The sequence below is a fragment of the Rhamphochromis longiceps genome, linkage group LG5, assembly GCF_057381845.1.
Source record: "Rhamphochromis longiceps isolate RC_006_pf linkage group LG5, R_longiceps_female_GT1.1, whole genome shotgun sequence".
In the NCBI taxonomy this organism is placed as follows: Eukaryota; Metazoa; Chordata; class Actinopteri; order Cichliformes; family Cichlidae; genus Rhamphochromis; species Rhamphochromis longiceps.
Window position 1 is genome coordinate 40,287,338 of NC_140561.1, and position 24,749 is coordinate 40,312,086.

At 38.9% G+C, this 24,749-nt stretch overlaps 2 protein-coding genes and 1 long non-coding RNA gene across 3 annotated transcripts; 2 read left to right on the forward strand and 1 right to left on the reverse strand.

Annotated features, from left to right (window-relative positions):
* Positions 1-5,594: 5,594 nt before the first annotated feature.
* Positions 5,595-15,608, reverse strand: LOC146670654 (uncharacterized). The gene is made up of 3 exons (XR_014911821.1): positions 15,241-15,608; positions 7,378-7,476; positions 5,595-7,218 (listed from the first exon to the last, which is right to left on the reverse strand). It is a non-coding gene; the product is annotated as an uncharacterized LOC146670654 (long non-coding RNA).
* A 1,265-nt stretch (positions 15,609-16,873) lies between these two features.
* On the forward strand, positions 16,874-21,483 carry LOC146670655 (uncharacterized). The gene is made up of 5 exons (XM_085407687.1): positions 16,874-17,016; positions 19,246-19,297; positions 20,127-20,282; positions 20,516-20,611; positions 20,787-21,483. Exons 3-5 carry the CDS (start codon positions 20,169-20,171, stop codon positions 21,024-21,026), a joined length of 450 nt encoding a protein of 149 aa, XP_085263813.1. The 5' UTR covers positions 16,874-17,016; positions 19,246-19,297; positions 20,127-20,168; the 3' UTR covers positions 21,027-21,483.
* Positions 21,484-21,638: 155 nt separating this feature from the next.
* Positions 21,639-24,024, forward strand: LOC146670656 (uncharacterized). Its single transcript, XM_085407686.1, has 2 exons — positions 21,639-22,054; positions 22,897-24,024. The coding sequence occupies exon 2, from the start codon at positions 23,031-23,033 to the stop codon at positions 23,661-23,663; it is 633 nt and encodes a 210-aa protein (XP_085263812.1). The 5' UTR covers positions 21,639-22,054; positions 22,897-23,030; the 3' UTR covers positions 23,664-24,024.
* The last annotated feature ends 725 nt before the right edge of the window (positions 24,025-24,749 follow it).

The window sequence follows — 24,749 nt, forward strand, 5'->3', positions numbered from 1 at the left end:
AATTATAACTAACATTAAAAACATGTTTAAGGAGGAGAGAGAGCAAATAAATCTGTTTAACATCTGATCTTTGGGTTTTTGTTCAGTAATCAGCGTGACCTGTGTATAAACACATAAAAGAGATAACGTTGGTGTTTCCGTCATGTAGTAACTGCTGGCTTTAACTGTACAAAGGTTGTTCGACACTATGAAACACATACAGACTTCATGATGTTCGGCTAATATTTTTATTGTGAATATTAATCATGCTGACCTCGCTCTGTACACCACGCAGCGAGGTCAGCATATCCACGATATCCTCAGCTCCACGAGTTAACACAAAGTTTCCCAGCTGACTATCTAACTGCCAACTATTCCAGAGACGTGAAAATATACAGCATCAAGAAAAGTGTAAGAGACTCAGCAGCAGATTAGAATAACAGTTATACATTTAATAAATCACCAAATGAATCCAAGAAACGAGCAAACCTGTTCCGACAATTTGAATTTGTATTCCCTCAGCTGCAGACTCGCTGCTGTTTAAATGTTTGAAAAGGAAGATTAGATATAAAAAACGTCAAACATAGACTCAGTCTGCCTTCACATTTGATATGAGGCCAGCACGTATAGTGGCCTCAGCAGGCTATTACTGAAATACACGTGCTATATCATAAACTATGATATAAACAGGGAGGTCCTATTAACATGTTTAGTTTTAAAGGACACCTTCCTGCCTTTAGTCTCATTCATGAGCAGTATTAGTTTTCTTCTAACATCCAGAAGTCTGCACAATGTGTTTCATAGTTTGTAACAAGCCTTTGACAGGTAAACATAACATGACCGAAAAAGCAAAAAAAAAGAAAAAAAAAAAGAGAGAGAGTGTTGACATAAGAAGAGAAAATGCTCTCAATTATGGAGACAGACAAATGGTTCATTTATGTTTGATGTGTGTTTATTCCTCCCTAAATATCGTCGGTGAAGTTCGCCATGCATGTCAGATTTTCCTGCGCATTTTTATACCTCTGCCAACAGAGAGAGAAAAAAAATCACATTCTAACAGACAGCTGGTGCTTAGAATACAGTTGAATAACTATTAAAAAACAGATGATATTTAGATGATAGTTCAGTCTAACACATGTGCCAGTGAACCATTAAACGTCTGTGAAACTATGCAGTTATGAAACGTAACTTTAACCTCAGCCAAACCGATTTGCTCAGTTGTAAATAAAACAGCGAAGTAAACGTGACCCGACAGACAGAACCTGAGTGAATGAAGTCCAGCATTTAACCACTGAGAGCTAAAACTCAGCTGAGGTTTGAAAGCTGTGTGCCGGTGATTGGACATCAGCCGCTGATAAAGCTGTTCGCCTATAAAGTGCTCTGTAAGGAAACGAGCTCCAGCAGCTCTGCGCTCGGGGAAAACACTATATTTACTTATCTTGTGCAGAAAAATGCGCTGACATTGCGTTATATCGAGCACCGGCTGCCCAGTTAAACTGTGACTATCACCAGGTAACTAGGCGTGTTTCTTGAATTAGCAGCAGGTGTTAAACAGCTGACAGATGAGGAGGAGGATGCATGCAGGTAAACTGAGGGTCTGTTGAGCTGATCGCTGGTTTCGTGAGAAAAATGTCAGCTCGTTCTTTATGTTACAGAAGCACAGAGACACAAGACCAGGCGGAAAGAGACGATCGTTCGGTGAAAATGAGAATCTGCGAATGCAACATGTGGAACACGGAGAGTGGAATATGTAAACAAACCGGTTAATGTACCCCCTCGGTGCACTCTGCATGCTAACTGTTAGCAGAGGTAGTGAAATCTCTGAAAACATCTGAGCACTTTTGCAAACATGTTCTATGTTGACAACCTGACCAGACATACGTCGCGACATTCGCGGCTAAAACACTGTTAAAAGTGTAGCTGGTGACAGAAAAACTACACCACCACCATTGCTGCTTGTGATTTGATCTGCATTCTGGGATAACTGGCTGCCCCAAGTCTGCACAAGCAATCGATTATCTAGGATCGACCTGTTTTGACTTACTTTGCACGGCAACCAATCAAATGTTAGAGAAGCTGCATGGGCAGCGTTAACCCCGCCCCCTGAGTTTGATGGGTGAGGCTGACAGATAAAATTATTTCATGACGAGAGCCAGGCGTCAGTACTGCCAAAATGAAATAAATAAATATATCATTAAATAATTAATTAAATGTGTCAATAATTAATTAAATGTGTCAATAATTAATTAAAATGTGAAATACATAAATAATTAATTAAATGTGTCAATAATAAATTAATTAAATGTGTCAATAATTAATTAATTAAATGTGTCAATAATTAATTAAAATGTGAAATACATAAATAATTAATTAAATGTGTCAATAATTAATTAATTACATGTGTCAATAATTAATTAATTACATGTGTCATAACTATTTATTTAATTAATTAATTCCAATTTTAATTAATTAGTGCCACATTTAATTAATTATTTAATGGTGTATTTAATTAATTCATTATGGCAGTCCTGGCGTTCCATATTTGGTCGCATGGCAATGATGTAAATCGCGACCTCTTCCATTTAAGGATTCACTGCTCAGTTCTGACACTGTAAACTACTTAACAATATATCAGGAGTCCCTTTACCACTAAGAGACAAATCCTAAACAGTTTATGTGTATACATGTTTGTTTTATTTACAATAACAGGTGTACTTCCAATATAATCACCGCTGTATAAGGAAACCGGAGACAGAATGTGTCGTAAGTTTTAGCTGAGGAAACCTTAAAGCATTAGGTGTATGGGATGCACATTTTTAATGCCAGAATAAAAATGATCACTTACAAGAATGAAAAAAAAGTTTTTAAAAATTAGCTGTTTCCATTTTAATAAACATGAAAAGATTTTTATTTCGTTTACTGTCAGAGCCATAAGGAACCCTGTAAAAAAGGTGTGGTTGGGACGTTTTATAGGAGTGGTTCTCAAACTTTTTCTGACATGCCAGGGTTCACACACAGAGCCACCTGAACACAGCTTAAACTAGAATATTTGGTTAATAACCGACAACAGTTGAGAACAGCGTGATGATCATATTATTTGAAATGAGTAAATGTGTCTGTATATTAGTGTATTATGCATTTACCTTTTAGTTTTTGTAAAATATGAAAGCCATCACAAAGAGTCGTTAATGGACTCTTCACCCTCCTGCCCTCTGGGAGGCGCTACAGGAGCCTCCGGACTAAGACCACCAGGTACCGGAACAGCTTCTTCCCCACAGCTGTCAGACTCCTGAACTCTGCCTCCTGACATCTGACCCACGTTAAACTCATGGACTGAACATACACACACCCACAATGGACAACTGTACCCTCAAACACAATAATAACATGGACTGAACCACCACTCACAACCACTAGCACTTTATATACCTCTGTAGAAACTATCTACACCCTCACTTATCTTAACTGCACTACTGTATAGCTCTGTGTAAATAATCATTCTGTACATACGATAATTTTCAACCCTACAACTGTTTACAACTTGCACAGTTCCCATTTCTGTATAGCTGTATATCTCAGATTCTGTAAAGTTATTTATTTCATATTCTGTATAGTTTTTCACATTTATATCCTGTTCATAGCCTGTACATAGCTTGTACTCACTACAGCCTGTACATACTTATAGTTATAGAATATTCACAACATACTTCATACCGTGTACATTATAACATAATAGACCCATTTCTGTAATATACTTACATATCTATACTATTGCTAATATATATTGTAATATATCTATATCACTAAAGCACTTCTGGATGGATGCAAACTGCATTTCATTGCCCTGTACCTGTGCATGTGCAATGACAATAAAGTTGAATTCTATTCTATTCTATTCCAATGCGTTAATTAGAGAAATTTGGTGGAATTTGTTGATTGAAAATTAGACTTGTTTTGAGATAAAACTTACTTCATTGTTATGATTTTAGCACAGATTGATATTAATCACTGGATCGAAAGCATCGAACAACACAGTGATTACAAATACGCTTATCCCAACAACGGGAATTTAACCCTAAAAGTCTTGTAAACAACCTTACTCGTCAGTTAAAATGTGAGCAGCTAACAAGCCAATCTTTACCTCGTGTCCTTATTCAAGTCCTTTCACCACAGAGATCAGCCACAGCTTCATCCTTTTTTAAAAAATAATATCCATTTTACATGCAAACCTTATAATAAAACTGTTTTCTTTCACTCTCTCACATGTCGTTTCTCGTCTCTGAATAATTTTAACCGCCTCTTGAAGAACTGGAGCGTCTTCTCAGCAGGTTTGAAGCGCTCCTTCTTCTTCTTTGAGTTTGGTTGACAAACCAGCTTCCCAGTGCATTAGCGCCACCTATCGCTATGTGAAATGGCCTGTATCCCTAAGGACCCCAAAGCGCTTTACACATTCAGTCATCCACCCATTCACACACTGGTGATGGCAAGCTTTATTGTAGCCACAGCTGCCCTGGGGCGCACTGACAGAGGCGACGCTGTCGGACACTGGCGCACCCGGGCCCTCTGACCATGTGGTGTGTTTTTGTTTTCTCTGTCACTCTCCTCTCCACTCCACTCACTCTCCACTGTGTGCCTGGGTTGCTATTTAAGTTTGCGAAATGTGAACAGGCTAGTTTGTCTAAGTAACTGGCTGAATGAGACGGACAGTAAATAAGCATGCACAAACACAGAAATGGAAATGAAAAAGAGAGTAGCATGACAATGCAGCGTGTGATCTGGACACAAGCGATGGAGGCACAACTTGTAGAGCTTTGGCAAGCTCATCCTAGCCTTTTCAATCTGGCCTCACAAAATGATCACGACTGCACCAACCGTGAAAAGAGCTGGATGGACATTGCTGCTCAATTATGTTTTTCATCAGCAATTTAGCAAAGTTGATGGTTATGATGGTGTGTGTGTGTGTGTGTGTTAGTGAAAGACAGAGAGGGAGAGCGAGAGACAGATTTTGTGTTACATATTAGCTTTGTAATATAAGTTTTGGTAACACTTTATCACCAAGTTCAAATTTGGATGCAAAATGTGAGCACTCTGTGATTCTGTTGTACAGTTTGAGCAGGAGCTGAATAACGCAACTGGGGGAAAATAAATAAATAAATAAATAAATCGCAGTGTATGCCCAGCTTAGCTCCACAAAGAAAATGAGCTAATAGGAAATACCATTTTTTATCAATACATCTGGAATTTAAGAATACCCTGAAATATTTGGTTATATATGATGGATAATATTTCATAATGATCTTTTTGGAGGGAAAGAGGTTAAATGATTTAAATGAACAAAAGATAAAAAGGAAATTCACTCTTCTGCACTGTTTGTGTAGAATGCAAACTTGTTGACTGTGACTGTATATGTTGTTGACAATTTGTAAGGAGGAAATAAAGATCCCAGTTGTTCACTTCCGAGACAACCCCCTTTTGTAAATCTCTAAATCAAAACCACCTCAATGTCTAGGATCTCTACTGAAATTGATATTGTACTGGTCCTGACTAGAGGCACTACATATACCAGATATTATTTTGTGTATAAAATCAGTCAATAGAGGATAAGAGTCCTGGGTTTATATGTTTTATTAAAATGGTTTCCTGGCCTCAAAATGTCTTTTATCAAAGCACAGCTGCTTCAAAATAAGAATTTTTTTGAAATTTGACTAAGACATTAATACATTTCCTCTCTTTATGAATCTTTAAAGAAACACATACACCAAAAACAAAATAGTAGACACAGAAGTTTGTTGTTTCATCTCTTATTCAGACTTGTGCACCCTTAAGCGCTCTCTGAAATGGCATGAATATAAAAAAAATCTGCCAACAATTAACAGCATAAATATAACTTGTAAAAAAAATAAATAAATAAAAAAAATTCAACGGAGCCAACAACAACATACTACAGCACACGTGTACCTGACAGGCCTGCTTGGCAAACAGATATATTTTTATATAATAATAATGACAATAATGTATTCTTAATTGTTCCCTGTGGGGAAATTCCTCCCTGCATTTTACCCATCCACTCAGTGAAGCAGTGGGCAGCCACTGGGCGCTGGGGGAGCAGTGTGTAGGGACGGTACCTTGTGCTCAGGGATACCACACAGTAGCCGTTCAGTGGATTTGAATCCACGACCTTCCGATCATGGGGCCACCACTCTACCTACTGAACTATCTCTGCCCCTGCAAAATACTCACATTGATTTACAAGAGAAGTGCTGCGGGTTCAGTTTAATCAAGTATTCCAACATGAGTACACATGTTTAACTAACCTGAGTTAAATATGAGTTTATATTCTTCACCATCTGTATGACAGCTTTGGACTGACAAACCTGATATTTTAACATCTCAAGTCTTAACATTATGGGTCCCTTTTATCTTAGGTAAATTTAATTTTGCATTTCTTATTATTTATCAATTTTTGTTAGAGCTACAATTATCTTAATCTGTTATGATGAAAACAAACCATCACTGTCCGTATTAATAACATAAATGTCAGAGAAATCTCCAAAAGTTGATTCTGTTCATCTGGACGTTTTCAGTGGGAGAAACATTTCGTCACTCATCCAAGTGACGTCTTCAGTCTCAGCTGACTGCAGGTTTCAATCTTATAAACAGTACATTTGCATAATGACTGAAACCAGCCCACTGAAGGAACAATGGGCTGGGAGGTCAGCATGTGTCAAGAAATGTCAGAAAATTTGGTCAGCAAATTATTTATAGAGCTGCACACTTTTATGTAAGAACACATATCACAATGACATGAAGTCATTTTGCCATTTTGACAAAAGTCAAAATGTGTTCTTCTAACAATATCTGAGTAAGACAGTATAATTACTGTTTGGAAGCACGCTTTGATTACTTTAAGCTTAAAGTTAGGCAACTACAGTAAAACCTTGTACTTTGGTGCATTTAAAAGAGGATTTCTTGAAACATCTTCATGTCATTAGCAAAGCTTTCAAATGCAGCTCAGATCTGTACTGAAAATGGGAAAGTAGTCAGGAGTCAGGAGGAGCAATGTCCTGAGCCAAGACGAAGAAGAGTTAACTCAAACCAACTTGTTCACCTGTCCTGATTAAAATCTCAGATGTATCAAAGGGGGGAAAAACAGATTTAAAGTACCACCACTTCACACTTTTGAAGGTTGTTTAGAATCAAGAGCACTTTACACCGCACCATTCTCTCTTCTTTGTGAACCTGCAGGAAGGAAATCAAAATATTCAAGAAGCACACAACTACACTGGTCACCCACTGAATGGAGCAAACAAAGTATTTATCTTCTTTGACATAAATCAAGACCTAACATCAGGGAGTCATGAAGAATTTGTGATATTATAGTACAGTAGTAAAACTCACCTTTCTTCACACAGTGTTTTTTAAATGTAAGCCCAGCCACAACACCAACAATAACACCAACAATAACACCGATGAGTGCAGCAGCCCATACGGGGAACCCTGAAGAAGAAGAGAAAAAAAATTCCAACTGTGACTACATGTCAGCAACAAACAGCAGGTTTAAACAGCGACCTGAGTGATGTCAGCATAGATAATTCTGTGAAGGAGATGTTCTCACGTCTTAGTGGGTGATGCCATTGACTAGCCAATCAGTGGCATCCAGTCTGTTGACATCACATTTTCGACACTTGCTTGGAATCTTAACCAAGTAGGTACGAGAAAAAAACAACAACCCTTAAATCTCTGTGTGGCGGGGGCGTGGTCTCTGACCTGCTGCAGAGGAGGGGTGATGCAGTGTGCTCACGGGGTGGAGCGAAGAGCATGTGTGCCTGGGCAGGGGATTAACGTGGACTTGTGTTTTTTGTTGTCAGTGAGAAGCAGAGAGGCAGAAGGCAGCAGTGAGCCACCAGGGGAGTTTCTGTGTCCCAGGCTGAATGAGCAAAAACCACAGTGTATTTGTGTGTGGCAAGTAAAAGGGCTGCTACCCAAATTAACCATCTTGTGTGGCGTATGCTTTGGAGAAGAGTTACGTGTGACACTCTAACTTTGTCTTAGTTGCATTTTCATGGAAGCTTCATCTGGACAAACATATTTATCACCTCACTGAAACGTGTAAAATGAATAATTACAGGTTTATATTATCCTGCAATCCAAAATCTTCAAATAGGATTAATATCATTTGACTCTAATAATTTGTTATGATGAAGACAGTGTCCTATCTTTTAGCTTCATTATAATTTTAATTGAAAAATAAAAACAGTAGAACCAAAGTTGTATTAGTGCCCTTATTTTCTTCCACATGTGTGACTGTAACATTGCTGGGTTTTTACATTTTTTCCCTCCATCTAATCTGCCGAGTTATCACTAAAACACTCAGTGGTACATTTGGCTCAATGAGTTTGTTTTCTTTTCACTTGTGGTTTAGAACATATAATTGTTTGTCATGATCTTATTTCCTAAGGATGTCTTTTTATGTCTTTAACAATTGTGTCACACCAGCTTTTTCTAAATTCATCACTAAATTATTGTGAAGTGTATGAGATTACTGTGAGTGTGTTTGAGTGATTTCACAGAAGAAATGTCTTTCATGTCACTTCATACTGACTCATTCCTCCTCTTACAACCGCATCATTAAAACAGAGTCTGTTTTTTTGTTTTAAATTAAGTGAATTTCTTTGAAGGTTAACCCTAAAAAGTCTCAGTCGTCATCAGTGACCTTAACCCTCAGACTATTAGAATGTGATTTAAAACAACACCAACAACAACAACAACAACTAATTAAATACCACCAAAATAATCACAGATCGGGCTGCCTGGCATTAATGTCATCCCCTCCCTCCAACCAGAGGCTGTTCTGTTGCCCCCTTGTGTCTCTCCCCATTTCTCCCCTGCTTCTCTCTCCTCCTTCTGTGCTCACTGGATCTGGTTGTCTGTGGTTCTCGGTGGTGGGGGCTCGCCCAGTGTGCCTCTCCTGGTGGCTCCATGGGAAATGGTATGCCAAGGTCTGATGGCTTTGGGAACTTCCTCTTCTTTCTTTTCCTTTCCCCTTGATCTAACCCCCTGTGCTATGCCCAGTCCTCTAGAGTTGGGTGGAAACCTTCCACTCTCTCAGGAGGTGGCGAGCTGGATGGGCACTCTGTGGGCTGGGTCATTCTGTGACACTTGTGCCTTGGTTGCACCTGTTGGATCTTGGGAGGTGCCTTGAACACTGGTGAGGCCTTCTTGCATGTTTCTAGCTTGGCATGCTGGTGCCCACAGCGGCTTGGTCTTTGCTGTAGGTTGCAGCTACTTGGAGTTTCTGCTTGTGTGGGTTTCTGTCACAATTCTGTGTGTTTGTGTTCAGGCTCTGATAATTTGGAATGCAACAAACATGAGCCACCAAACTACTTGCTGTTTTGTCTGTCCTTACTACGGTGTTTGGTTTCTGGATTTCATGGTGGTGTATTTTGCCCTCTTTGATGGTAGATGGTTTTTCAGGATATTGGGGGTGAGATGTTTGTGAGGACCTGCGCACATATTCACAGGGGACAGACGGGGTGACTGATGTCTCACGCTTTACCAGCTGGCTTATATGACATTTCAGTTTGCTAATACTTTCTTTCTTCCTTGCTTAACACTTAAGCCCCCTCCCCCTCGGCCCCATGATGCTGCCATCACCATGCTTCACTATAGAGATGGTGTTGGTCAGGTGATGAGTGATGCCTGGTTTCCTCAAAACATTATTTTTGGCATTCAGGCCAAAGGGTTTAATCTTGTTTCATCAGACCAGAGAATTTTGTTTCTCGTGGTCTGAGAGTCCTTCAGATGCCTTTTGGCAAACTCCAGGCAGGCTGTCATGTGACTTTTACAGGGCTTCTGTCTGGCCATTCTACCACATAGGCAATGTTCCCTCTAATTTTTCATGTGTTTGAGCAAACACACAAACTCCCTGAGCGGTCCCTTGGACCACTGTGAGCGACATCAAACGTGTGCACTGTGGTCACGCCAGCATCCAATCCATCCAAGTCACATGGTTTATTAAAATAATCAAATTACAGCATTTATGTTAGACTACTTTTAATTGACTGCTTTAGCCCACTTACAATGAAAATGTAAAAAAAAAAAAATTCTTGTTCATGACCTGTGTAGTATGTTAACACTATTGGAAGTAAAAATAACTTGAACTCCAATTTTAAAAACACAACTTTTTTTTTTTATAAAGCCGGCACAAGGGGCCGCTCAGGGAGTTTGTATGTTCGCTCAGACACATGAAAAACTAGAGGAAACATTGATAAGGACGCTTTCATGGCCTGTCAACGACGTTGATTAGCTGCGTATATACGAATGTGAATTGCATTATTGGCTGAACTATGGGATAAGGTGGCATCGTTTTAAGATTTTTTTTGTGCGCAACGCAGATTTTCTGTGCACAGAGACCGTGCCAGCAGTGTGCAATTGCGCATGCAGCTTAGAGGGAACATTGCTTATAGATGTGATTGATGAAGTGCTGCAGAAAAGTTTCTTCTTGAAGAGTTTCCTCTCCACAGAGCAATGCTGAAGCGCTGCCACTGACAGATGACTGATGCCTCTGTGCTCACTGGGTCCTTCAGTGTTGCAGTCACTTTTTTCTACCCTTCTACCAAATTTTCATTTTTCTTATTGAATTGAAAAATTAATTTAATCCATTTTGGAATAAAGCTGTAACAGGACAAAATTTGGAACAAGTGAAGTGAGACAAAGTTTTTAGAATCACTTCATTTATAACTCAGCACCATAAAGTCTCATCTGTTATAAAGTTTAAATTACATTTAAATTAAATGTTAAGGTTTTTCTGACATTGTTATAAAGGTATTTGAGGCTGAGTAAATGTTGATATATCATACAGCATTAAATTATAATGACTGGTACTCCTAATGTTGTGACCCACACAACACACAAAGTTACTGAAATCTATTAACTCCTTTGCACAATATAAATATGGCATTCTGAACAAATCCAACAAATTATAATATGATAAATGGTAAACCTGCACTGTGATTTCTGTAAAGGGATCGATATCTGATTTTACACATGGAAATATGCAGGTCCTGAGCAGTGTCACTCTGCCTGTAAAAACTGCTGTAGAACATATTCTGTCGCTCAGGAGAAGCTGTGTATAATCTTTAAATAAAGTCAGAATAAAGCCATCAGTGTTTTGTCTCCTTCTGAAGAAGTCAGTGAAGCAAATCAAATATAAAACTGACAGTTGCAAATTCCATTTTTTAACGTCATTCCTCTTTGACTTTATAATTTCTGCTCACTTTGCACTCCTCCCTATTTCTCTTTTTACATTTCTAGCCTTCATTAATCTAAAAGCCTGTGCCTGCATAACTTGTAATTTCAACTGCTGAAGTAAATTAAATATTTTTAAACAACAAATATTTCTCCTGTACTTCTAAAAAATTAAACATTACATTATTCGATTTTTTTTTAAAACTTTACCATGACTTCTTTATGTTCCTAACAGATCTTTTTGTGTGACTTATTGTGCTGGTTCCTGGAGTTGGTTTTTTTTTTTTGTCATTTACCTTGCTGACTGGCTGGTATTTTGGACTTTACCTGAGGGTGGTTGATCCATCTTGTCAATGGAAAATTGTATTTAGTAGTCAGTATAATCTTTTAGTGATATAAGTTTGCATATGGTAGAATACTGCATGTAGTTATTTGTATTAGAAAATATTCAACCATGTATACTTAGAGGCATATAATTAATTGTGTGTGATCTCTAACAGGCTGCAGGCTTGGGGTGCATCCCAGGAATGCACCCCCACGTCTGGGAGCATGAGAGCTCATACCTTGTTTTATTGTTTTACGGCAGGATTAACGTAGCTATGTCTGTTTTAGTTTAAGTGCTTCTTTACATATAGATGAACTGCTGGACTTCCTCACCATGTTATCTAGGGTGGGGGAGACTACCCCCTTTCCTGACCAAGGATGTACCTTTTGTGCTCTCATGACCCTTTGATCAGCAGGACACACACACACACACACACACACACACACACACACACACACACACACACACACACACACACACACACCTACTGAAGTATAAATAAAGATTGGGGCAGTTTCTTAGTGCGAGTCTCAGTCTGGAGGCTGCCCTTGCTAGCAAGAAGTTCTGTGTGTTTCTCTTCTCTGAGTCTTTACTGAAGAAGTGTTTTAGAATATTTTCCCTAACACATCTTTTCTGTGGAAACAGTACAAAAAGTTTCTCATTAGACAAGTGTAACAGACAATGATGCATACACATCAGAAAACAACATGAATTTGAGAAAACAAATTGTGTAAAATGGTGACCAAACCTTTCCAACATAAATGTTCATGATCAAATAGATGAGGTGGCTCATAAAAATACTTTTCATTTACTACACTTACTCCAAATAGTAGCAATTATTTCAGTTTAGGTAACAAGCTCCATGTAAAGTTTGGCTACAATAGGTGACACCGGGAGCCCATGGCACATCCATGTTTTTCTCTGTAGAAACCTTGTTGTATTTAAAATATGTGGTGGTAAGGCAGAGGTCTAACAGTGTGCAAATCTGATCAGACGTGAAGCTGGTTCTGTTTTCTAAAAAGCTGTCTTGTTGTAGTCATTTTCTGACAGTCTCCACTGCCTCAGTTGTAGTTATGTATGTGAAGAGAGAGACTACATCACAGGAGATTAGTTTCATCATGATCCATCATCTCGAGTTTTTAATGTGATGGGGCATGTTCCTCATGAGGGGAGCTAGGATAGTGGTGAGGTCCTTGGAAATTTTGCAGTTAGCTGAGTTAATATTGCTAACAATGGGGCAACACTGGCCAGAAAAAAATCCCTCCAAATTGGAGTCTATTAGATAGATATGATACAAACCACTGCATGCACAGTAAAGAAGGTCAGAGATCAACTAGGGAGAAAGACAAAGTCAGCCCTTATGTTGCAGGTTTATCAGAGAAACTCCGGAGATTCTTCTCCAAGCACGACATCCCAGTGTACTTCAGACTCAGCCACACACTCAGACAAAAACTGGTTCATCCAAAAGACAAAACTCCTAAACACAAACTTAAGAACGTAGTGTATGGTGTACAGTTTAGCAAGGAGTACTCAGATCTCTAGACTGGGGAAACCAAACAGCCACTCCATAAATGTATGGCACAACATAGAAGAGCCACCTGGACAGAACAAGAATCGGCTGTACATCTGCATCTAAAGATCAAAGCATCTACATGGATGTTGAAATCACCCACAATAATTATTTTATCTGAGCTCAGAACTAAATCAGATAAAAAGTCTGAGAAATCAGACAGAAACTCTGTGTAAGGCCCAGGTGGACGATAGATGATAACAAGTAAGACTGGTTTCTGAGGCTAAGCTTTCAGGCTTTCAAGTGAATTAAAAGTCTGTCTTGGTCTTTCATTAATTAATAGGCTGGTGTGAAAAATTGCTGCCACACCGCCGCCTCGGCCTTCGAGGTTTCTGGTAGTTAGAATGACTCGGGGGTGTTGATTCATTTAAACTAACATAATCATCCTGCTGCAACCAGGTTTCTGTAAGACAGAGTAAATCAATTTGTTGATCAATTATTAAGTCATGTACTAACAGAGACTTGGAGGAGAGAGACCTAATGTTTAATAATCCACATTTCACTGTTTTACTTGTTGGTGCAGTTTTCTTATGTTTAAGTTGGTTTGTGCAGATTTTTATTTTTATTTTGTCTGTTTGGAAGCTGACACAGTCTCTATGGAGATGGGTTTTTGGGGGGGTAGCAGGAGGAGAGAAGCTGCAGAGAGACGTGCAAGACTGCAACTCTGCTTCCTGGTCCCAACTCTGGATAGTCATATTTTGGGGGGTTTAATAAATTTGTCCATATTTCTAGAAATGAGAGCTGCTCCATCCAAAGTGGGATGATGCCGTCTGTCCTAACAAGACCAGGTTTCCTCCAGAAGGTTTGCCAATTAAATCCCACAACGCTTTTTGGACACCACTCAGACAGACAGCAATTTAAGGAGAACATGCGGCTAAACATGCGAGTCATGGTCTGACTAGGGAGGAGACCAGAGAAAACTACAGAGTCTGAAATTGTTTAAATTTCCATCAATGTTGCCTGCTCTGACCCCTGGAAGACAATTGACTATGGGTGCTGTTGTCTTTACCTCAGGGCTGAGACAGATTTTGGTAGCCCGACTGGAGAAATTTTGTGAGCCCTGTACCTTCATATGTCTCAGAACAGAATCACCAATTACCAGAGTTTGATCCCTGGCAGGTGTGTCGCCAAGTGGGGAAAACAGTTAGATACATGAATGAGTTGGTGGTGTACCTGGAGCTTCTGTTTAAGACTGTGCTTCCTCCTCACCGTCACCCAGCCATCCTGTTTACCTGGCTGCTCAGGACAATATGCTGGGGCTTATGCTACCTTCGGCTGCACCGGCTACAGGGGCCTGGCTAGCTTCGGTTGTTCAAAGCCGTGATGTTAAGTCTCCAATTCAGTAATCCTCCTGCAAAGCTGCAGAGCTGCGGCTACATTTATTACAAGTATCATTATTACTAAAGGAGGCCGAGGAGTAACCAGATGTCTCACACACTGAGCAGGAAAGTGCAGAGGTACAAGTGAAGAGGACACACTGCTAGTGAGTCAGCTACGAGTCAAGCTAGCAAATCCCTAAAGAGATAGTGAGTGAATACTAGGACTATAATTAGCGAGTGAACAAACAGAGTGCTTCAGACAGGGCATACGAAGATTATACTATGAAATAAGACAATAAGACAAGTTTTTAATTAAACTGGGTACACAGATAAGTTACACAAAAACACCACTGTGTCCTAACAGCAACACAAAATGATACTCTAGAGAGAGCCAACACCAAGTAATAGCACCACCCAGAGTGTGAATATGATGCCATTAATGTTTAAAAATGAAAAATAAAGCAGAGTGAGATTTACCATGGAAGTGTTATTTCAAGAGTCTGCAAGCATGCTCAGGTTTAAAAAACACCAATATTTTGATAGAGAAATTAGCTTGGGGCATCATGTAAGAGTTCATAAACAAATCAGTCACAACAGCAAGTTCATCTTCTATAATATACAGTATGTGTTTGCGAGTTTAGTTTTTCAACATTCAGTTAGAAACTGACAGCTTTTTTCCAGCATGCACATCGTCTTTTATGTTCATGTCTTTCCTCCCCGACCACATTCTTAGTGTTCAGTCTAAGCACATATTCACATTTTAGTGTTCACACTTATTTGAAGAATTATATCTCACTCACCATGATGCACACAGATCTCTGAAGAAATCCGATGCCATTTTTCCATCTGTGTGGCTACACAGTGATAACAGCCAGGCTCAGTTACAGTAGTCTGGACGGTGACGTGGAAGCGACCTTGTTGTTCTTCATCCTGCACCGTCTTAAAAGGAAGTGTTTTGTTGTCACTGTCCCACCACTCAACTGTAGGTTTAGGAGAAGCACCTGGAACTTGACACTGCAGCAGCCCCTTTTCTTTAAGTATTGTGACATAGGGTTTTGGAGCTGCGCCTGTGAGCACATCATAGACAACAAACAACAGTGTTAACAATGTAACAATATGACATGTTGTCATCAATTGTTTCTACTGTTTCTGCATAAAGGAGTTAGTTTGATAAAGAAAAAGCAAAGCAGAGTACCACCTTAATCCTCCAGCATTGTTAACATGAGTTTTTACTGTAAATAACCCTCGTACCTTAAAAAGAGATGAGTTTGGGCAAATTTGCAGAGAAAGAGAGAATGATGCATTAGAGCAGCTAGTCTATATATCCAAAATCAATTATTTAAATGTATCCTCAGATGAACAATAATACATGATGTTATGCAATGTTATTATTTATTTAACAAAAAGCAAACTAAAATACAAAAAACACTAAGTATACCCTTACTGCATATGCATATATATATATATGCATATATATATGCATATATATATATATGCATATATATATATATATATGCATATATATATATATATGCATATATATATATATGCATATATATATATATGCATATGCTAGCCTTTTAGCCTTTGATCTTCACAGGAGTGGACATCCCACCAAATTCACCTCAAGGTCAGACCATGTGATCCTCAGATAACCTACAATCATCAGATAACCCTTGCCTTGCAATTAATATTAACAGAATATGCTGCTTGCAAACATATGCAGTCTTTTTCAGCTTTGAAAAACTTAATTCAACTTTGTAAACATCAAAATTTTACCTTTGAAAATGATATAAATCTGTTAAATGACCTATTGTCAGAATTATCTGGAATAAATAATCACAATTTTTTTTAATATAATACACCGCAAAGGCTCATTGGGGTTGAACAAAATTTCCAAAGTAATTTTAAAAACTATTTGCACCATAGAAGAAAAACAATAACTGTGGAGCTACTCCATGTTTATGTTTGGGAACATTGATTTCTTTTTTGGGGGGTTTACAGGGTTTATTTGGAGGTGTGCTCCTAAACTTTAGATCAGCTGTAAAACAGCCAGTTTCAGTTTAAGTGTCGTTTTCAATAAATTGCATGCTCGTTTTTTTTGTCTCATTCCCATGTCTTCTTGTTGCATGGTGAAGCTCTACTTGGAACCTTGTTAAGAAAAATTATTTCCAAAAAAAAAAAAAATCATTAAAAATATGATTTTGTGCCCTTTTTCAAGTTGCCTTAAACTTTTGATTGGGACTGTACACTGAAAAAAGTGATATTGTCTCCTTTTAAATATAGCATATTATATTTTGGTATATCTTTTCAATTCAAATGAGTAATTCCTGTCTACATATATAATTCGAGTAACTCCAGAATACATTCCCTGCGTTTTAATCCAATTAATTTTAGTTAATTAAATGTAGCTCAAAATGCTTAAGTATGTTTTTCATAGCCTCCTGCTGGGCCATTTTGCGCATGCGTTAGGACAGGCCACCATTTTGCACGCGGACTGAAGAAGCGGACTCTTTGTGTGCTGCAAGCGGGCTCAAGTTAATCGCACAACTTCATATAAAGGTGGTCTAGCTTCGGTAAGTAAACCTTTTACGGTCGTTTTTGTTTTATTTTTTTTTTACCTCAGTCAAAGCATGTTGACTCTTTAAGACGTGTGCACATGGAGAAAGAAGTCTAAGTAGTTGTACACCTCTGAACTTTGTCATGAATTTGACTTAAGCTAGCTATGTGCTCTATTAGCTACTGCTCTATTAAAAGAGTAATTGTATTGATGCGTTAAAATGTCATATGTTTTTAGCTTAGTTCTTGTGGCACACTTTGTACTAACAAATTATGGAACGAGGCAATTTCTCTGTAGTTAGCTGTAAAGTTCACTGTACAGTCGCCTGCAGTTTTAAGTTGAGAAATCGTCCCTCCCGCCACAACATTGGCATTAATAGTCGGGCGGGGGAGGGGGCTTCTGAACGCACCTGCACAGTCAGGGGTGCAGTAGGAAATAAGTAGGATTGGCGTTGCACAACGTCTTTTGTGCAGAAAAAAATAATGGTTGTAAACTGTGGAGGAGAATAACTCAGTGGTTGCCAAAAATGTGAGATCAAAAGGCACTGAGAGTGATGTTTGTCAGAACTGAAATTAACTCAGAAAAGAAGTTGCTTCACTTGATAGAGCTGTTGAGTGCAAGACCTGTCAGCGGTCTGGTTTAGCATTTAAAGCCTCGCTACGTGCTTCCAAACCGCTGCATTTAATCTCAGAGAAAACTAACACAGAAGTAAAGCAAGTGTGTAAGTTCATCTCTTTATGTTTGCATAGTATTTCCATGTTGAGCTTAACAACCGATGTATGGAGCCACAGCTGGACTGGCTGTCGGAGTTTTGTATTGTGGGGGAAAGGAAGCGATTTGTTTTATACTTCAGCTAGAATGAAAAAAGACACAAAGCTGGAGTTATTCGGTGTCTTCATGCTGAACAGCTAAAACTTCTTCCCTCATTCTCCCCCCTCCCTCTCCTGTTGCTACTTCAATCATGAAACTGATCGATTATCAGCTGATCGGCTTTTCTGTCGCTAGTCTCTCTCATTTGTTAGTCACCCAGTTTGCGCTAGAAAGAGGAAAACGGCAGATAAACAACAGCAGCACGTTTAAGCTTGATAAGCTGTTGCTAGAATTTTTTTAATATTACTTCTAGTATCCGCTTATGTTTTCTGGAGCCACAGCCGTAATAGCTGCTGGTCATGATAGTTTGGATATGTGGTGAGAAGGAAACATGAAGGTGAAACCAGGAGAAGTTTTTACTGAATCATTAGAGCTGAACAGGTAATGAAGAAACAGGTTTACATTTTAGGTCACATGAATGAGTTGAAGGGAAGTTATGAACTGTTTCTGAGAGACAAATAACACCAGGATCCTTTTCTATGTAGCTGACATCTGGTAACTGTGCAGGGGCGGATCTAGCAAAGTTTTGCCAGGGGGCCAGGTAGGGCATTAACAGGGAAAGGGAGACACAAAGACATAATTTTCTTTCTTATTCTCATTTAAAATGTCTAGCTTTTAATAAATAATTATTCTAAATCTTACTACCAAAGTGGTGATCTGGTTAAATGTATAGAGATCCATTATTGTATGTAGTAAATATTAAGTCTAATATATGCCCTAGTAATAGTAGTACATATAGCACTTTTTCCTTTGGGAAGGTACGCTGTCTGCGCTGTCTGCAACTGTATTGAAGAAAAATGTTGAATCAAATTATTATAGAAAAATAATTGATTTCTGTGCATTAAAGTAGATTACGTCAATTAAGCATTATCAGGCGAAGGGTGCGGGGTGGTTTCCTAATATTTTTGCTGGGAGTTGGCAGTCCTATTAGTTAGTTTAATATTTCTATGTACTGTTTAGAATACCTGAATAAGGAGGATGGTGTAAGTTTTTTAGGTTGATCAGTATTGCTGAAGTATAAAATATTTTGGGTGCAGTGTATTTTTTGCATACAGGTATAACAGAATAGCTTTAATGTTTTGTTTTTAAAACTGAGTATGAACTTATACAAAATGCAGCAAAATATTTATAAAAACAGTTTTATTTATTATAAAATACACTATATCGGATTCATATCGGCAGATAATCAAATTTATGATATCGGTATCGGACATAAAAAAGTGGTATCGTGCCATCTGTAGTTTGCACAGAGGCACAAGTAAGATTTGTTTTGTTACAAGGGAGTATCATGAAGTAATGCACTAATGGCTTGGAAACGGTAATTGTTTGTCTTTCTAAAGTTTTTTTTTTTTTATTTGTCTTCCTTTTCTGGCAGATTTTCTTCCCCTTATGTGTTACTGTTTATTCAAGAAGATGGTGTTATTTTGGTAAGTACATGCAAATTCCTTACATATTTATCACAACAGTATTTGTCACAGTATTGCAGGGACAAGTTTATCTATCTCATCTTAAGGGTTCTTGTGATTATTAATATTGATATTAATTAATATCAATTAATATATATGATTAAATTTCTTTTATCCAGGACAAAAGAAAAAAAAAACTTGCGAAAGTGAAATGAAAAACAGGAATTTAGTTCTTGTGAGTTAAGAGGATGCAGAGCATAGGGTTAGATGGAGGTGGATCATTCACTGTGGTGATCCCTGAAGGAAACAGCCAAGAGAAAAAGGATCAGATTGCAAAAAAAAATGTGGTTTGTTTGCATACATGAGTCCTTACGGTACCCACAGGACTCCTGAAGTATAAGTACTCTGAAGTTTGCAGAGCAATTTCAGAGATGTTTGGGGCTTACATGGCAAGCATGTTTTTAGTTGCACATCTAAATTTTCTCTGCTCTCTGTTGCTGATGGCAGAGTTCTGCCCCGCTGACCTCACAGGTGAGACACTCCCACCAGTGGACAAAGAGCACAGGAAAATGTGTTGCCAACCACCTGAAACAGACAAATATCTGCTTTTTAAAACCCTTTAAACCCGTTAAATGGACTGATGCCATTCATTTCTTCTTTGATTAACAGTAGTAACATCCTTCATGCACTGTATACTAACCCATATGATAATCATGCTTTATGAAGTGATGGCAATTGCATTGTAGCATTTAATGAAGAAATAACAAAATAATCATACCAATGATTAAGCACCAGTCTTCTTTTTTTCTGTGTGTGTGTGTGTGTGTGTGTGTGTGTGTGTGTGATACAGGTAAATGCTGAATTCCAGTGTATTACAACACTTCAACTGGAGATGACCTTCGCGGCACAGTTAGACAGAATTACACCTCAGTTGATGACAGTTTTCCAGAAGAAGGGCGGTGTTTCTGGGCAGAAACTTGCCCACCACTTGCAGATCATGCAAGAGGTAAATCTGAATATTGCAAATTCTATTTGGATTTCTTTTGTCTTAAGTGGCAGGTCACTGGTGAGTCCAATAAGCCGTTTTAGGTGACCAGCCAAGCAATCTAAATTTTGAAATTTCATATATAAATTTTATTTACTATGTTTGAACTGACATATGATAAAATTTACTTATTGCGAATGTCAGACATTGTTCTTTTTTCCAAATTGGTTTAATCAGCAACTCTCTTTAAACAGGCTGAAAGTGATGTTAAAGTGAAAAGGGAAGCAGTTCTCAGGGCACTTTGCCTCTACCTTGGTGAAGAGGACGGAAGCCTTATTCGGGAGTTCTTTGTAAGTCATTTAAGTCATTGTAAGCAAGTCATCTATACACACACTTTTTAGATAGATATCTGTGTGTGTGTGTATTACACACACACACACACACACACACACACACAAACGACTAGATTGGAATTTAATTGTAGAGTTAATTGTTTTTTCTTTTACCTTTTTATTAAATGTTTAGGACATTGAAGGAGATGATATCCAGAGAGACCTGAAGAAGCACACCATGGGCATTTATGTCATCAACAGGGAGGATGGACAAAATGGACATTATGATGACATTGGAATATTTGTTGAAGGGGAGATAGTCATGGACAACATTGGATCTCTGGCCCAAGCTTGTGCATTGATGCTTGGAGTAATCTATGCACTAAACCTAGCCTTCCCCAAGGAATTGAAGGACTATTATGAATTCATTTAGAAAGTGTTGATGGGATTCGATGGTGAAAAGCTCTCCCCCAAAGTCTTTGGGCTGAAGAACAAAATTGCTACTGGATAGGAAGATTTCTAAAATAACACATCAAGAGAATGCTGTTATGTAAATTACCAATGACTGGTGCTCTTGTGAATAGGAGTGAGACTCTTGTACAACCATCATTTGTTCTGTGTTATGTTTCGATTGAACATTTTAACTTTCAATAATGAATGTTTCACGCGTGGTACATTTGAGTAGCTTGAAGAGCAACTTTGTAATTATTCAGTAATAGCTGCTGCCCTGCGTATAATCAGTGTTAACTCAACCGGCAGTGCCGTAGCAATCGTGAGTCACGATTGCTAACGTTATCGTGATTCGTGAGACTAGCATTTCCCTCCTCAGGTTGCTAGCTGGCTAACGTCATGCATGCTACTGATTAACCTTAACTTTGGGATAGGTCAGTGATGCAGTCAAGTATTATTATCAGATTAGACAAGATTACTTTGTATGTTGCTGCATTTCAGGATATCTATAAAGACGCATATCTTATTTATGCCATTGACGTCTGAACACATAAATAGTTCTCGTCTTTCTTTAGGTTCATAGATCAAGGGCGACATCTGTTGGTGAAACTGTAATATGAAACCTATATCTTCCAGTAATATAGATTTCCTACTTGCGCATTTATATCAAATTATGTACAGCATGTTTATATTGCCATTTGCCATTATGAAAATCTATACATGTAAAATATAGTTAGTAATTTTTAAATGTACCAGTGACTTACTTAATTTATTAGTCTTATAATGCAATCTTTCGTAGGCCTACTGTAGATTCAAAATTGTATTTCTGTAAAATCCCTGAATATTTTCTCTTGTATGCAGGGTCAATGCTTAAATATGTTCAAGGAGGATCTCAAGGACAGGATGAACCATCCAGTAGTAGTGCCATCCCTGGACATCAACCACCAGCCATTGTAGACCCTGCAACAATCCCTAGCCAAGAAGAACAAGAACCATCAACCACCAGTTCAGGTACAGTTCCATACACAAGTACCACTGAGAGTCCTGTCACTGAGAGACTATCAGAAAGTGACACTGTGGAGACATGTGTGCCCCCTTCAACCGATCCTGCTCTTTGGCCAGCTCACATTGTAGATGCTGATCGTGTTGAAATTGTGCGGAGAGGTCCTTTTAATGTCAGCTCTGATTTTAATTTTCCAAAGGGGCCTGATGGAAGAGCATTTCACACTAGCCTTAAGTTCAAAATTCTTCCCAATGGAGAAAAGGTTCACCGGAGCTGGTTAGTGTACTCACCGCAGAACAATGCTGTGTTCTGCTTTGCATGTAAGCTTTTCAGTGTGAAGGATATAAAGCTGAGTACAGAGGGCTTCAGTGACTGGTCGAACATCAACATCCGTTTGAGGGGTCATGAGTGTAGCCAAGACCACATACAGTGCATGCTTAAGTGGAGAGAACTGGACACACGGCTAAAGAAAAGCATGGCATACTCTGACAACGAATTGTAAAAATGTTTAACATAGTTACTTAAGGAATGTGGCTTTTGTGTTCAAATTCTTATTTTTCTTATTTAAGTTTCTTATTTAAATTCTATTGTGAAACTATTTGTAAATATATTAATAATAATACTATTATATTATATATATTATTTTTTTATAAAAAAAATTACACATTATTGCCAGGCTCTTTGTTCTTGTTCCAATGTTCAATTTTTGTTTCAGTATTTATTTGTAACAGTATTTTTAACCTCCTTTAACCTTATTTATTTGTTTAACTGTCATGTTTGTTGTTATTTAATTAAACAAATTCCACTGAGAAATTCAAAAGTATTAATGGTTTTTTTTTGTTTTTTTCAGTGGCGGGGGGCACCATAAAGCATTTGTGCTTAGGGCACCCAAATGGCTAGCAACGGCCCTGCATGGCAGTTCCCTCTGCAGAGTTTAAAACCAAACACACCTGAGCTTACTTCTTCACAAACACAGAAGCAAACATGGACCACGACCTGAAACACGAGTCTGAAGAGAAAAACGGGGCTGAGGACGCTAAAGCCAGTCATGAAGTGGCCACCATCCGGCGAATCTACAGGTTAGAGGCGTTGGAAAAGCTACGTGAAGATGTGACGAGCATCATTGAACACTTCATGGAGGATGGCTTTCCGGTTTTAGACCGCTTCATGGAAGAGTTTCTGGAGAGCGATGGAGACACGACAGAAAGTGACGGAGACACGAGAGAAAGTGACGGAGACGAGAGAGAAAGCGAGTTCAGTGAGAGCGAGCCTGAAATGCTGCCGGATCAAACTTTCCCTGAGGAGCAACCTGTGACATCATCTGTTTATCCTGCAAGGGAAGTCGTGACTCTTAGTGAAGGAAAGCAAACAGTTGCTCCCGAGGGGAAACCTTCAGCATCTGAAGAGCGAGAACAGGAATCCGATCCTGAGATCAGACCTCAGATGCCCCAGGACAGAAAACGCACAGTCAGCCATGACCGTCAGGGTCTGCGGAGGGAACAAGGAACCCAAACAGAGAGTGCCGAGGACGCACCTGTGAGAGGGTTACTGCGCATACCACTGAGGAGAACACTGAGAGCACTGGGAAGGAGGCTCCAGCAGGCTGGGGAAGAGTGATCTCCACCAACTCACCGAGCACGCTTTGGTCGTGTTTGTGTTCAAAACAGCAAATAAAAAAGAAAAAACAATCTAAATTGTCCTGGATTTGTCTTGTATTTAAATCCACAGCAGTGAACCATGTAAAGGTGCTTTTTGATATCTGGACTGGACTCTGATTGGATGAGTGTTAGGTTTGTAGCTTGAACCTATTCGCTGGAACGTTAAGACAATATAATTACACTGCAAGCAAGACGCAAGTAGGCAAACTTCTTCATGGTACTCGTGCACGGGAGAGATTGGACAGAGCGCCGTCCCTTCGCTTGACCCCAGTAGCTCTCGTCCGTCCTCCCATACACTATCCTTTTATTGAGGTTACATGAATATGTGTTAAAGCTTGCTGTGTTTTTACTGTTGAGAGTTGCTTCACAGGGTTTACAAAGAATCTCATTTTTTTTTACATGAGATGCAAAATGTGTCCATATGTCTGCTCTTCTCTTCCTCCAAACATTAGCATTTTATCATATCTTTTTGAGAAACTGTGAGCAGGGGAGTTAGTGGTACTGCTTACAGCGGGCAATCAAATGTACTCCTCGATGTCATGGTCCCAGGACTTCTACTTGGTATTTTGTGTTTCATTTGATGTTATTATGTTTTAGGTCCACCGTTTATTCTAAGGGTCCCTAGGTTGTTCTGTTAAGGTTATTCGATTTCCCCACGTATCTGTGAGTCCCCGTGCCACGTTTCTCCTCCTTGTGTTTTATTCCACGTTTTCCCCAGCCCGTTATGTCTGTGCTCTCCCCGTGTTCTCTCCTCCCCTCCTGTCGGCGCCTCTGTGTACTTCCTGTTTAACTTTGACAGTCTCCCGTCAGTATGAGTCATGTTGTGTTTGCTCCTGGCCTGTCTCGTTATGATTCTGTGTCAGCTGTGTGTTCCCATGTCCCTCGTTATCCTTCTGTGTATTTATGTCCACGTCTCCCTCCATTCCGTGTCGCATCCTCCCTCATGACTGTGAGCCCCGCCGTGTTTCCTCATGAGTCAGTTCCTTTAGAATCTCCCAGTTTAGTTTTATATTATTTTGTCTCGCCTTAGTCTTCTGTTAGCAAT

What these genes read in the sequence shown, in the direction of transcription:
- LOC146670656 (XM_085407686.1), top strand. Translation starts at nt 23,031, where the DNA reads ATGGACCACGACCTGAAACACGAGTCTGAAGAGAAAAACGGGGCTGAG.
- LOC146670655 (XM_085407687.1), top strand. Translation starts at nt 20,169, where the DNA reads ATGACCTTCGCGGCACAGTTAGACAGAATTACACCTCAGTTGATGACA. An exon ending in ACTTGCAGATCATGCAAGAG is followed by an intron (nt 20,283 to 20,515) that starts GTAAATCTGAAT and finishes CTCTTTAAACAG; the next exon opens with GCTGAAAGTGATGTTAAAGT. An exon ending in GCCTTATTCGGGAGTTCTTT is followed by an intron (nt 20,612 to 20,786) that starts GTAAGTCATTTA and finishes TTAAATGTTTAG; the next exon opens with GACATTGAAGGAGATGATAT.